This window comes from Brachyistius frenatus, unplaced genomic scaffold, assembly GCF_029030835.1.
Source record: "Brachyistius frenatus isolate BFR_SWC_R1_liver_20210118 unplaced genomic scaffold, ASM2903083v1 Contig_27, whole genome shotgun sequence".
NCBI classification, from domain to species: domain Eukaryota; kingdom Metazoa; phylum Chordata; class Actinopteri; family Embiotocidae; genus Brachyistius; species Brachyistius frenatus.
In genome coordinates this window covers 881179-894952 of record NW_027210626.1, presented here as the reverse complement: position 1 = coordinate 894952, position 13774 = coordinate 881179, and the positions used below count along the sequence as shown (strand labels likewise).

The window sequence follows — 13774 nt, the reverse complement described above, 5'->3', positions numbered from 1 at the left end:
CTTCAAAAACTCATGAAAGTTGGTGGCTGACGCATGTGCAAAGTTTGGTGAGGTTTGGAGCATCGTTTGACCTTAAACATCAACTTCCTGTGTCACGGCGAAACATCAAACTTAGCCGCATCGCACTGGCTATACTATATACAAAAATAACATTTGGGTCACTTTTTGGATGACATACTATAGTATGACTTTTTTATCACTTTTTGGAATATGACCTTTTTCTGACATGACATGCATGCTTCAAGTGGGGATCGAATCCAGTTACTTCTCACTGAGGCAACTGCTCTAACCACAGGACCACTGTGTCATACTATAGCATGTTGTCCGAAATATGATAAAATGTATTAATGGGATTTCGGGGGATAAAGTTTGTGGTAGTTTGGACAGAAATCCAAGATTTACACTCAACCTTGAATTTTTTTTATTGATTTTTATATTCGGTTTTGTATTATTGTCAAATTTTGGTTTGGTGTTAGTATGAGTGCATTTACAACACAAACCTGCAACCCAAAAATGTGTGGCTTACCCTTAGGATGACTCACAGTCCATAAACCGTGTGGTTTACCCTTATGGGGAATCACCCTCCATGAACTGTGTGGATTACCTTGAGCAGGGATCAAACCTGCGTCCTCATGAGGTCATTTCCAGCTCTGAAGCAGCATCATAGATCGCTGGACCATCTTGAGCACAGAAGAAGGAATCGCGGCGGAGAAAGTATTTCACGCAGTTCACTCAGAGCTTTCCAGTGATTCAACCAACAGTCTGGTTAACTCAACAGGTAAAAGATTCTACTTCACCAAGGTTGCTATCAACGGTTCAAATTCCACCTCGGCCTGTTGATGATGATTCAACTTTTAGTGAAGTTGAAGCGTTTGGAGAAATTGAAAAAGTTCTGCGTACACTACACATTACAGGAAGATATTTAATAGCAATGAAGTCCCCCTTGAAAACATGTATAACAATGTCTGCGGCAATTTTGGTCGCATTTAAATGAATGTTTGTGGACGGTGGAGTTATAGCTTGCAGTGAGCCAAAGATTTGTCACAATGCATACTGTCTCCTGGGAAGATTGGTGGTGCAGTGGTTAGCACTGTTACCTCACAGCATGAAGTTTTGGAGTTCAAGCTCCCTCCCCTTTGTCGTGACTTAAAAAAAAAAAAATCATACTACAGCATGTTGTCCAAATTATGAAAAAAAAGTCCTACCATAGCAAAAATTGACCCAAAAGTCATTTTTGGGTCGCTTTTTGGACGACATGCTATAGTATGACTTTTGGGTCACTTTTTGGCCACCACGCCACGGGCACAACGATCGATGAAAACAAATTCTTTTGATAACTTTTAATTCCAAACATGTTAAGAGTGCACAGAATAAATTTGAAGTTGGTCCGACAAAATCTGTAAGAGAAGTACAACATGTGTGGATCGCCAAATGGCGGACTTCCTGTTGAGTTGACGTAATGGTGCATTGGAACTTTTTTGTACATCTCTTGTGTGATACACGTCCGCCGAATTTCGTGCATGTAGGTAAATGTAGCCTCCGGGGCATCTCTTTAGGGGGCGATAGCCATTTGGCCACGCCCACTCGCGACTCCACTAAAAGACGACGTTATTTTTTTTGCCGGGAGAGACAGGTGTACCAAGTTTCATGAGTTTTTGAGTATGTTAAAGCCTCCAAAAATGCAGTCGTTTACGGAGTATAATAATAACGCGGAATAATAATTCCTTGAGGAACAATAAGAATTCAGTGACTAAGAATTCAGTGGAGCAATGTGTGAAATATTTGCCTCTGAGATGGGGGTACAAGCTGCATACAATGTACCTTTAAAACAACTTTTTCCTCTTAAGATTTCCTTTCCTCCAACCAAAGACTAATTTAACACTCCAGTCCTAAATCCATAGTTTTGAATACTCAAACAAGAAAAGTAATTCTCTCCAGAGACAACCGTCTTAAAGACCGCGTTGTGGAAAACACAACAAGATTTGTAGTAACACGCGAATAAATAAAGGAGATGCACTGGACGCTGCAAGACGTCACAAGCCACTGGCTGAGGTCACGCATCACTCTTGTTTTGACGTCATTTACAATATTTCCCAATCACAAGGGGGAGGGAGGGGGGGGGGGGGGGGAAGAGAGCACCGCCTTCTGAAGAAGTCACGGTCGCCATAGAGACAATACGTCTTTAAACAAGCCTCGAAAGCCTTTGTGATTGCGCGGTTGCCAGGTTGGTGGTTTCCTGCCGTAGGGGGTTTGGAGGATGCCGTCTTCCAAACCTGGCAGCTGTGAGTATGCGCTGGATGCAGCAGACAGTATGGCGGACAACGAGAGTGATTTGGAAACAGACAGGCTTGAATTAGCCCTGGACACATTGTGTCGTAGACACTGCAGCGACGAGTCGTCTCTGAACAGCAAAGAGTACTGCTCTGAGTTTTGTGAGGTATGCGAGATCCATTTTCTTTGGCGAGATACCAAGTCGGCGTTTGTTTATTGCTAATGCTGCTAGCTCCGCTAGCTAACGTTAGCCGCCGGACTGGCTGTATTTATGCACTTATGTAGCTAACACGGCGGCGGAGCCCATCAGTAACACAGCAGAAAGGGGTTACCATTTTCTTTTTTTTATGCACACAAACTGGGCTCCGGACAAAGTGACTGCACGTAGTGCCCGTGTTTTATGCCTGTCATTTGACAATACTTAAGCTTTATAGCGAGTCAGTTAGGCTAAGCTAATTAACAGTATGAGGTGAACCAAGGTTTTGGGGAAGAGACATACAGCATGTTCTCATCTCACATATTAATACATGAAATGAACTGCCAGATTAGGATACATCTATCTATCTATCTATCTATCTATCTATCTATCTATCTATATACATCTATACATCTATCTATACATCTATCTATCTATCTATCTATCTATACATCTATACATCTATACATCTATCTATCTATCTGTACATCTATACATTTATCTATCTATCTATACATCTATCTATCTATACATCTATCTATCTATCTATCTATCTATCTATCTATCTATCTATACATCTATCTATCGAAAAAATTTCCCCTCTGGGATTAAGAAAGTATATACCTACCTACCTACCTATATATGCATCTATCTATCTATCTATCTATCTATCTATCTATCTATCTATCTATCTATCTATCTGTCTATCTATCTATATACATCTATCTATCTATACATCTATCTATCTATGGTAATGCATTTTCTCTCATAGTTAGAGAGAGATGGATGGACTTTATTGATCCCACATTAAGGGACATGTCGTCCTGGTGGTGGTGTGTTTGGTCATAAGACAACATAAGATTGACTGTCACCATGTATCTAAATCACCAAATATGTTGATGTTTTTGTGGTGTTTTACAGTTGGTTGAGGAGTACACGGGACAATGGCAGGTTCCTCTCCCTCAGCTGAAGTTGCTGCGGACTGCGCTCTGCCATTTTACCAAAGCCACAACTGCCTTCCCTGATGACTGTCAGCACATTTACTATGTTCTCAGCAGTCTGGCCTTGTACGTAGTTTGATACTTTGAAGCGTTTTATATATATATATATATATATATATATATGTTACCTATACATTTTTTTGTATTGATAAACAAGCATATTGTATTGTGCACTTTTATTTTAGGAATTGTTCCCAGAAAGCATGATATGTCCAAGACCTTTTCGATCCTCTTAATAAGCTGTTTGATTTGACAGTAGCACTGGTATGGAAATTACAATCCACGGGGCTTCATGTGTGGAACCTTTTTAGTAAGCTGTTGTTTCACTCACTGATGTTTTTTTTGTCAAACTAATGTCCCTCTCATTGTCTTGCAGGAGCTTCTTCGAACTGATGCTCTTTTTCAGCAAGGAAGAATTCATGGAAGAGCCTTTAAAAAACATCCTTGACTCTTTTCAGGTGACAAAAACTGACCCACTTATCTTCACACAACACACTTTCAGAAGACCCAGCTGCAGTACTACTCTAGCAGTTATACATTTGATCGCTGTTTGTGGGCAATTATGGTCCAGTGCATCTTAAAACTTTGAAATGAACGTCTCCTTTGCAGGCATGCCACTCTCGACTCCTGAGGCACAGGAACATCTACCTTCAGCATGTGAAGCAGATTATCAAAGCAGGAGGCCCATGGGAAAATCCAGTGCTGCAAGGAATCCTAAAAGAGGCAGATTTGGCAACAAATGATGGTAGGTTCATAATCGTATTCATTAGAAAATACGTCATCCACACAGAGAACACTACACTGTCAAGTAGGGCACTCCAGTCCTATAACCAGACTCACAGATGATAGGACACTCAGGGGACAGGTACAGACAGAAGAGGAGAGGTGAGGGCACGCAGCTCTGTGGGGCAGCAGTTGCCATTGATGGGAGGTGTGACAGGTGTTCTCACCTATCAATCATTAAGCACCATCAATCACACTGTCATTCCAAACTGCTAGCTGGAGAAAGTCAAGCATCCCCTGATTTATATCGAGTTATTCTGAATAAAGGCCGCTAGAGTGGACAAATGTGATTCTGGCTTTGTTGACCTATGATTAACTACAAGGTTATGTTGGCTGTTGGTTTACTCTGTACAGTTGAGGACTACTTGAGCTCAGAATTGCCGATATTCTTGGAGCTGCGGGTTCGATATCTGCAAGCCTGTGAACGAATGCGGGAGGCCATGGCCCTGTCTAAAAACTGCCTGGAAAACCGTGAGGCTGGAAAGCATCTGTACTTCCACCAGGCCTACCTGACTTGCCTCTACAAGGCCTCGCTGCATGAAAACCTTCACAAGGAGGTAAGAGATGAAGAGCAGCACGAGCAAAGCGTAAAGCATTTGTGACATTAGACACTGTTGGGCTTTTTTCTTGAACGTATTTGCCTGTTTAAATAGTGGAGATGGATGAAAAAAACAGTAAAATCCTGTGTTCTTTGTTGGACTACAACATGCATAAATCAACCCCCAAAATGTATAATCATGCAAGTTATTAAAACTCCAAGCATTATTATAAAAAGGGGCATTTTAAAAAATGGATTCCAAAATATAAACAGAATTCAATAAAACTTTTATTTGGGTGAATCAAGCCTGTAATATCAGCCAATTGAACAGTGTGTGCCATACATTGATTGTAATACATGTCAGTAAACTGCTGTATTTTTGAAAATAATGTTATAATGTATATATCTTCTTCCTCAGATGGCAGAGATTGATGGCCGTAACGCAGTGGAGATAATCTGCAACACAGAGAGTGTTGAAAAAGATGAGCTGTTGTTGTCGCTTTGCAAAGCTTTCCTCACCCAGCAGCTCCACAACGGAGACATGTACTACATCTGGTAAGTACGCCAGCATTCAGACTCTTTCACTCCATTGCACACTTCGTGTTGCCGATTGAATTTGAAGAGGATTAAAAAAAAAACTAAAAAAAAACATTTTCAAGCATCACTCCAAACTCAATAATCCATAATGAGAAAATACAAAACATACTCTTACATTTTTTTTATTTGCAAATTTTCAACAAAAACGGAAATATCTAATCCAGACCCTATTCAACACTTTATAGAAGCTCCTTTGGCAGCAATTCGAGCTTCCAGTCTTCCTGGGTAGGCCTCTACAGGCTTTGCACATCTGGATTTGGGCAGTTGACCCTGTTCTTCATGTCAGATCCTCTTGACCTCGGTCACATTGGATGGGAAGTGATTTTGAACTGTCTCTTCACAGATGTTTTATTGGGTCTGTGCTTTGACTGTGACACTCAAGCACAGTCATACATGTACTGAAACCACTCCAGCGTCATCTTGGTTGTGTGCTTCTGGTCATTGACGTTCTGAGAGGTGAACGAGGTGAACCGGTCTCTGGTGCTGCATCCCGGAGCTGGTTTTCTTAAAGGACCTCTCTGTATTTTGCTGCATTCATCCTTCCCTCAAACCTGAGCAGTTTCCCTGTCCCAGCTACTGAAAAACTCTCCCAGAGAACCGATGCTGCCGACACCATGCTCCACCATGGTGATGGTATTACACAGGTTATGACCAGAGCTTGGTGTCCGCCAGACAAGTCCTGTCTCATTAGATCAGAGAATCTTTTACCTCATTCTCTCAGTGTCAGTTAAATGCCATTTGGCAAACAGGCTGCTACATGCCTTTTATTACAGAACAGTAGCTTCTGGCCAGCTACTCTGCCATCGTTGATGGAGGGCTGCTGAAGTAGTCGTCCTTGTGGCAGGTTCTACCATCTTCTGAAACTCTCTTAGACAGACAGTCAGGTTCCTGTTTACCTCTCGGACCATGGCCTCTCTTGCTCAGGCACCCACTGTGACTCCACAGTCAACTCTAGAAATCTGAAAAGAAAGAGGAGAGTCCGTCTAGTTCCAGATATCTTGCATTTCACAACTAGTGAAACTATTGTGCTCCTGGGAGCACTCAAATCTTTAGAAATGGTTTTATATCATAACCCTGATCTGCGTTTTAGGTCTACAGAGTTCCTTGGAGTTCATGACTTGGTTTTTGTCCTGACATGACTGAAATACTGTGTGAATTGTGGGACCTTGTATGCAAAGTTATGTCCCTTTTTAAAAGTATGTCCAGCCCATTCAATTTGCCACTTGTGGACTCTAGTCAAGTTCTAGACACAACTCAAGGAAAATGAAATGAAACAGAATGTACCTGATCACAGTTTGGTGTGCCACTGCAAAGGGTATAGAATACTTTTGTAAATGAGAGATTATACTTTAGATTTTCAATAGCATAAATATATGTTAACAAATATTTTGTCCTTTTAAAAATAAAATCTACAAAACAGTAAAGAGTGCCAAAAGTGAAGGGGTCTGAATACTTTCTTAATCCGCTGAGCATGACATTAACGTGACATTGAAATGTCTCTTCAGCTTCATGCAGGCCCTATATATTGAGTGCATAACCATGAATATATCAATTAGGGCAATTGTTGACATGAACGTACACGCGTTACGTTATATTATTTCATAAATTTGGTTCAGTGCCCCTTTCCTTATTGACTTACGATGATTATAGTTGTTGCTCAATCAATATATAGCTGAGCATTTAACTTGTCATTCTGTTCCTTCTTGCAGGGACCTGGTGTTCATCTGGAGCCGGTTGCACCTTCGGGCCCATCCGTCCAGACAAGGCTTCCTGGCAGAGTGCTTACAGCTGGCTTCCTCTGCTACCAATGTCAGAGCCATCTTCCCCTTCATCAAACTGGTCACTGCAGAGGTGAGACTGTCGTCACGGCATCATTTTTTGTACACTGTACAACACTGTTTGAAGCACACCGCTTTGCCATCATAAACTCTCTCCAGAAAACAAAGCTTTAACCTGTTGTGATGAGTCCACTAATTTTATTTAGAAGACAAACTTGAAACGAGAACTTGGTGTTTGCTTAATATTCTAATAAATATTCTAGTCTTTCTATTAAAAAAAAAAAATATATATATAAAAACATGTATGTAAGTGGTGCAGACTTGTGCAATTAAAATGTAAGTTTTTTTTTTTTTTTTTTAGTCTTGGCTCTAGTCATTTGGTTCTCCTATTTACTATTCTACCCAATGTTATGCCCTGATGTTTATTTCCTTTTGAATAGCTGGGTGGTGAAGGAGTCCAGGTCTGCGTGGAGCTTTGTGCGAGGGCCTTGCAGCTGTGTGACATGCAGGCCGACACTGTAACCCGGTCACTGGTCTGCAAGACCATCGCCTTCCTGCTGCCTCATGACCTGGAGATCTGCCGAGCGTGCGCCCTGCTCGTCTTCTGCCAGGAACGAAGCCTGGAGGCGTACCGAACCGTCTGCCTGCTTTACATGCATCCTGACCAGGAGCAGCATCCCCACAGCGACCTTGTCCGGACCAGCGTTCGCTTCCATATTCTGCAGGTTGGAGACAGTGAAAAGATGTACATGTTCAACTTGATATGATGTCATTTTGGATTACCATTGGTTACGACTATGTTTTTTTTTTATACCTGTTTTCCAGATGCTCAAGGAGCGCCTGTGTTTTGATCCTGAATTTTGGAACCTCCTGACACTCAGGACTCATTGCTTGGAGTTGATGAGTGATAAAGTCATGAAGGCTGCTGTTCTCATTGACATGAAGGAGGAGGAGGAGGAGGAGGAGAAGGACTCTAGTGAAGAGCCATTAACAAATAACTGTGTGGATGACTCATGCACTCAAGGTTTCAATCCATGTCACTGCACTGAAGCTGCACTGAACCAAGACCTTCCAGAGCAGCAAACTAAGGAAGAAGAGGACAGAAAGTGTGTTGCACCATCACCGGATAATTCTCCTCTGAAGATGAAGAAATGGAGGAGGCGGCTGCGAAGGAGAAAATCCATGTCTGATGATGAAGTTGACCATGGTGATGATCCAGAAATCAAATACAATCTTAAATCCACCGCTTTGGGTAACAAGCCTGTGTACTCGCTCAGACGCAATCACACCAACTTGGAAAATTCGGCCTCCGTAAAGCTCCCTCTAAACCGCAAAAGAGAATACTTGTCTAGGTGTGTTAAGAGCCAAATTTTGAAAAGGAAAGGTCGGAAGAAAAGATGGTTGCAGGGTCTTCCGAGGCTGGACCAGGTACAGATGGTTAAAGAGAATAAGGTCAAAGTTAAAGGGAAAAAACGGGGACGAAAGCCCAAGTCTTTACTAAAATTGGAACTGTCTTTCCCTGATAATGTAATAATCCTCCCCGGGGAGGAGTCCGGTTCTGAGGAGAAAAGTGACCCAGAAGACATAGAGCAGGAAATGCCTCACCTGGAGAATGAATTTGAGAAGAATAATGAACGGAGGGAGGGTCAACCTGAGCAGATGAATGACCTTGAGAGGGAAAATGAGGAAGCTACTGAGGAGTCTCAGACACAGTCAGGGTCCAGGCTTTGTGAAGGTCCTCCGATGGATCTTGAAGCTGTTATTCCCGCTGTTGAAGCTAATCCTGAGCTTGATGGTCCACTCTTAGAGTTACTGGATTGTCCAATAGAACTGTTGCACAGTTACTCCCTCAAATCCAAAATGCTTGACAGTGAGAAATCGCAACCTGCAGAATCCACAGCATCTGATGAGCTCAATGGCAACGCAGAGCAGGAGCTCGAAGCAGCGGTGGAAACAGAACCCCCCAACACTAAGGTCAGTGATTATTCTTTAATTACCTTAAGAGGAATTTTACAATCTACTAGGCACAAGTATATATATATATATATATAAAAAAAAAAGAAAGTCTTCTGTACTTTTTCTACTTGTTTATGTAACATTGTATTAGTAGCGTTTTGCTTTGAATAAACTACTGCAGAGGGATCAGTGTGTCTGCAGATATACAATTGTAAGCACAGAAGGAAGATCTGCAGGGGGTTTAACTATGACTATTTTTTATTTTTTTTTCTAGAAATGTACTTGATATTCTGCTGATTTTGAACTTCTGGCGCTGATTGCACCTGCTTGTTGTCTTTTTTCCAGGTGAAAATCGAGAGAACGTGGAGGGACAGACTTCTCCGCACTCAACAATACGCCCATTTGACGCACCACTGCAGCTTATGCCGCAAAGACTACAAGGGCTTGAACGTGATGAGGCATGCGCTCTCACACCTGAAGAATAGAAAACTAAGATGCATACTCTGTGGAAAACGCTTTAAACAGCTCCCTTTTGCCAAAAAACATGTTCTGGATCACATCGACACAATGTCCAAGCAGAAACCCTCTGACAATGAGCCACACACCGAGGACACTCCCGCTGCTAATGGAACAATAGAAAATACAGAAAATCAGTGCAAGCCTCAGGATGAAAATCGGACTTCCATTTGTGATGACCATGAACCACGTGAACACAAACCCAGAAGCAAAAGTAAAGTGTCAAGCCTCAAGAGGGAAGAACGGATCATCAGGAACCTCCGCACCCTCCTCAAAAAGACAGCTGTGCTTCACAAAAAATGCAAAAACCCCGACGCAAATGTGTTCAAGCAGGCAGACTTCAAGGACGAGCAGGTAGTCATTCAAGATGGACTGGTGACTGTAAGAAACCCATCTGCGACGGAGAAGGAGGGAGAAAGAGACGTGGAAGGAGAAGCGCTGGAGACGCCCGCAGGAGAAAATGGCTACGGTGTGGACATCACGTATCACCTGTGCCCATCGGTGTCCTGTGACAGAGTATTCTTGAGGCTCAGCACCACACTGATAAAGCACTCTATCAAATGCCATATTAATGATGAGCATGTGCTGGAGAAGATTTTTGTTTGGGCCAAGCGCAAGTGCACCCTCTGCCTCAGGTAAGAAGCACTTAAAGTATCGCAGACTTGCTTGTAAATTAGTACCAGCCCATAATACGTGTGGAAATGTTTTTGCTGTAACGTGCAAACTATAGACAATAGTTATAATAATATTGTTGGACATAAATGTAATTTCTTTTTTTTTTTTTCTTTCTTTCTTTCACGATTATACTTCAAACATTGAAAAGAAGTCAGTATTTGTATTATTAGAGTTTGTTAAAGGTTCTTTAAACTTTGCTCTAAAGAAGTGTGTCTTCTGCAACAGGCAGATCCAGTTCCTTCAACAGTACAAAGACCACATGAAGCTCCACGACACTCCTCTGCCCAACTTCTGCTACCATCTGGAGTGCAACCAGCGCTTCCTGACGCAGCAGGAAGCGAAGGACCACGTCAGCACCCACCAGCCGTTCAGACCTCAGTGTTCCTTTGCAAACTGTGAGAAGCTTTTCTCGAGTCTTATTGGTCTCTATGACCACGAATGGAGACACTACATCCCGGCGCCGCAGAAAGACGAGCTCGAGTTGGGAGCCAACAGACAGATCACGGAAAGTGCCGAGGCGCCGTGGAAGCAGAGAGTGAAGGTCGAGGAGATGTGGCTGCAGAATAAAAAGGGCCAGAGGGAGAGTCCCACTCCAGATGGTGAGGCCTCTCATCTTGAGGATCTCAGGGAAAGGAGTGGAACTGAGGAGCGGGCTTGTGAAGTAAACGTCCCAGACGCTCCGTCTAAATCTGATAATTGTTCGGAGAGAACTGGCGATCATCAGCAGACCAATAACAGCAAAACTACCGTCAATGGATGTGAGAATGTCCCAAGAAATTCAACCAATCCAACAAAGAGGTGTCGGAAACGACCGGCCATGGAGTTGGACCCCTTAAACGTCCGAGATGTCGAGGATATGTCGACCATATCCGAGGGAGTCCAGCAGAAACTAGGAGAGCCACACATCACCGAGCACAAAACCTTCAAGCCCGAGGATCCCGTCTACGCCACTTTTGTCAAAGCCCCATTCATCCGGCCGCCGCCCTCCACCTACCTGGACGAATCGCTGCTCTCGATGCCAAAGAGGAGGTCCGTCGACGAGCCCGCTCCCAAGAAATATGTCACTTGGAGTCATAAGAAGAAGAAAGAGCCGGTCCCAGAAGAGGAGCAGCCAGTGGAGGAAGTAGTCCTCAAGCAGAAGGTCCGACATCGCTGTGACAAATGTCTGTCCTCCTTCGGCAGCTTAGAGGAATTACAGAAACACCGAGCGCTCAACACCTGCTCTGCGCTCTTTGGCTTCGATTCGGACGATGAAGGCGAGTATGCTTAATTTACTGAAATCTGTCAAGCCATTACTGCATCAATATTTTAACCACTGGTCATCTTTTATTTTTTAGGTTTTTAGGTAGGAGCGTGTGAAGAGGAGCTGCACCTTGAAGGACTACTTTTTTTTCTGCCCCCTGGCACATGAACACTGGAAACCCTCTCTTAACCCTCAGATACACAACTTGTTTCATACAAAGGGGAGGGATGTGTGCCAAAATAAAATAAAATTGGATATTAACGAATAGAACTGTTGAAGCAATAATTTTCAGACCTATGACTTATTTTTCCTCAAAACATCATCAAAAAATACATTCTGTATATTCTCTAATTCCATATTTATGCAGCGTCAAAACAACATTGGTAACAAAAACTAATTCTGTTTTCCCAGCAAATATAAAAGCAACTCTGAACAATGTTTGGGAAACCAGAAGAAATATAATAATTATAAATATAACATAATAACTTCCCTTGGAACAGAAACAGCACGCACACAGCAGTTGTGTGTTCAGTGTACAACTGCAAGGAGCGAACATGCAACCATAAACAAAACTTGTAGACACAGTATTCCTATTTTAGAGGTCACTAATCCATCTGCCCCAACTCACAATGAAGTAAAAATCTTCGTCAGTATTTTGTCTTTTATGATAAATTGTAAGCTACTTCTCGGTAGCTTAAAAACTCCTGTAGTCTCGTGCTTTCTCTGAAAATCAGCTGCGAAATGCTTTATTGGGTATAACTTGCGTAAGTTAGGGTCCCAGACTCGCACAAGTTATGCAATAAAGCAGTGAAAAGATCCCCGTCGGGAAACTGAATCCCTTCAGAACTTGATGCACCTTCAGAAATAGATCTTTTTTTTTTAAAATTTTTTTTTTTTTAACATTTTTGTTGTCTTTCAGTTTGACTTTGCCTTAGTGGCAGATGGATTCGTGAGATCTGTAACAAACCATCCAGTGTGTCCGTTAAACAGGTTTGACCTGCCATTTTGAGCTCAATCAGGCTTTCTTTTTGCCCAACGTCGGTAAATGTTTTGGTTTTGATTGGATCTTAATTATTTCACAACCTGATTCCTTTCATGGAAAACCATCATTTTTACAATCTATCTTAAAAAAAAAAAAAAGAAGGGGGTTGGCCTTAAGCATCGAGCACTGAATGTGTTTTTCTCCTGCCCTGCTCTCGTTCCCGTCCTCCACGTACTCCCACATCAGGCCACATCTGTAGAGCTCAAAATGATGCCAGAAACGACTTGGCAGTCCCCAGAGAAGGATTTACATACTTTGAAAATGTGTATTGCGGTGTGTAAATGGTGCTCTGTCTGCTTAGCACATGAAGTCTTCCAAATGAATGATGCACCACTCAGTATTGGCATTGTAGAGAGGACATATACATGCAAACGGTCTATTAGACAGTAATAGTGGATATCAGGAGGTTGTGTCCTCCTCCTCCATTTCTTTACTGTTAAAAGTGTAGTTGAACTGAGTAAATCCTCCAGATCTGTAATTCATAAAGGAAAATGTAAAGCTGCGAGGAGGTGTTTTCAGCGTAACGTTCGTGGGCTGATCGTTCAGTAGTTCGGCCGGTCCGTCAGGATCGGGTTTGCCTTCGTTAACTAGTCTTCTGGAAACGATATGACAACAATCACGTACTCATAACGGCCGTGACCAAAAACTTTTTTTAACCTTGTAAATCTGCCTTCATACTGTCGAACTATTTCTCTGTACAGCATATGAATCATTCACATTTTGGTAGTGCCAAGACTGGATCCCAGTGTTCAGACTGTAGAACGATAAAACATTACCATCAGTAACACGGCATCGGTTTGCTTTGAATTTGCATCTTTAACTCAATGATTGTGTATTTCACCATGTAGAATATTTCACATTGGCCGTTATGTATAAACCTCTCAGATGGTCGATGTGTTTAATAACTTTTTAATGTAATGTTTTTATGGGACTGTGCACTCAAACTTTATTTATATGTACAAATGTCAATAGATTGCATTTGTAAAGGTAATGATGATTCCCCATCTATTTTTCTTATAGAAAAGGTGATTTGTTTGAATAAACAAATGATTCAACTAAACGTCTGTTGTCACAGATGATAGTTGTATGGCTGCTTTTGTGACATTTGTTTTTGCATGAACGACCACAGACAAGCCTGCCGTTTTGCGTCATGACGCGCAGTGTGATTGTATCGGAAC

The 13774-nt window shown here is 42.2% G+C and overlaps 1 protein-coding gene across 1 annotated transcript; it reads left to right on the top strand.

The window, feature by feature from the left end:
- Window positions 1–2157: 2157 nt before the first annotated feature.
- On the top strand, window positions 2158–13678 carry LOC138620878 (zinc finger protein 654-like). Its single transcript, XM_069698484.1, has 11 exons — window positions 2158–2437; window positions 3389–3534; window positions 3845–3926; window positions 4078–4213; window positions 4606–4808; window positions 5208–5344; window positions 7096–7237; window positions 7605–7889; window positions 7990–9138; window positions 9466–10271; window positions 10537–13678. The coding sequence occupies exons 1-11, from the start codon at window positions 2258–2260 to the stop codon at window positions 11579–11581; spliced, it is 4311 nt and encodes a 1436-aa protein (XP_069554585.1). The 5' UTR covers window positions 2158–2257; the 3' UTR covers window positions 11582–13678.
- The last annotated feature ends 96 nt before the right edge of the window (window positions 13679–13774 follow it).

What these genes read in the sequence shown, in the direction of transcription:
- LOC138620878 (XM_069698484.1), top strand. Translation starts at nt 2,258, where the DNA reads ATGCCGTCTTCCAAACCTGGCAGCTGTGAGTATGCGCTGGATGCAGCA. An exon ending in ACTGCTCTGAGTTTTGTGAG is followed by an intron (nt 2,438 to 3,388) that starts GTATGCGAGATC and finishes GGTGTTTTACAG; the next exon opens with TTGGTTGAGGAGTACACGGG. An exon ending in AGATTTGGCAACAAATGATG is followed by an intron (nt 4,214 to 4,605) that starts GTAGGTTCATAA and finishes TACTCTGTACAG; the next exon opens with TTGAGGACTACTTGAGCTCA.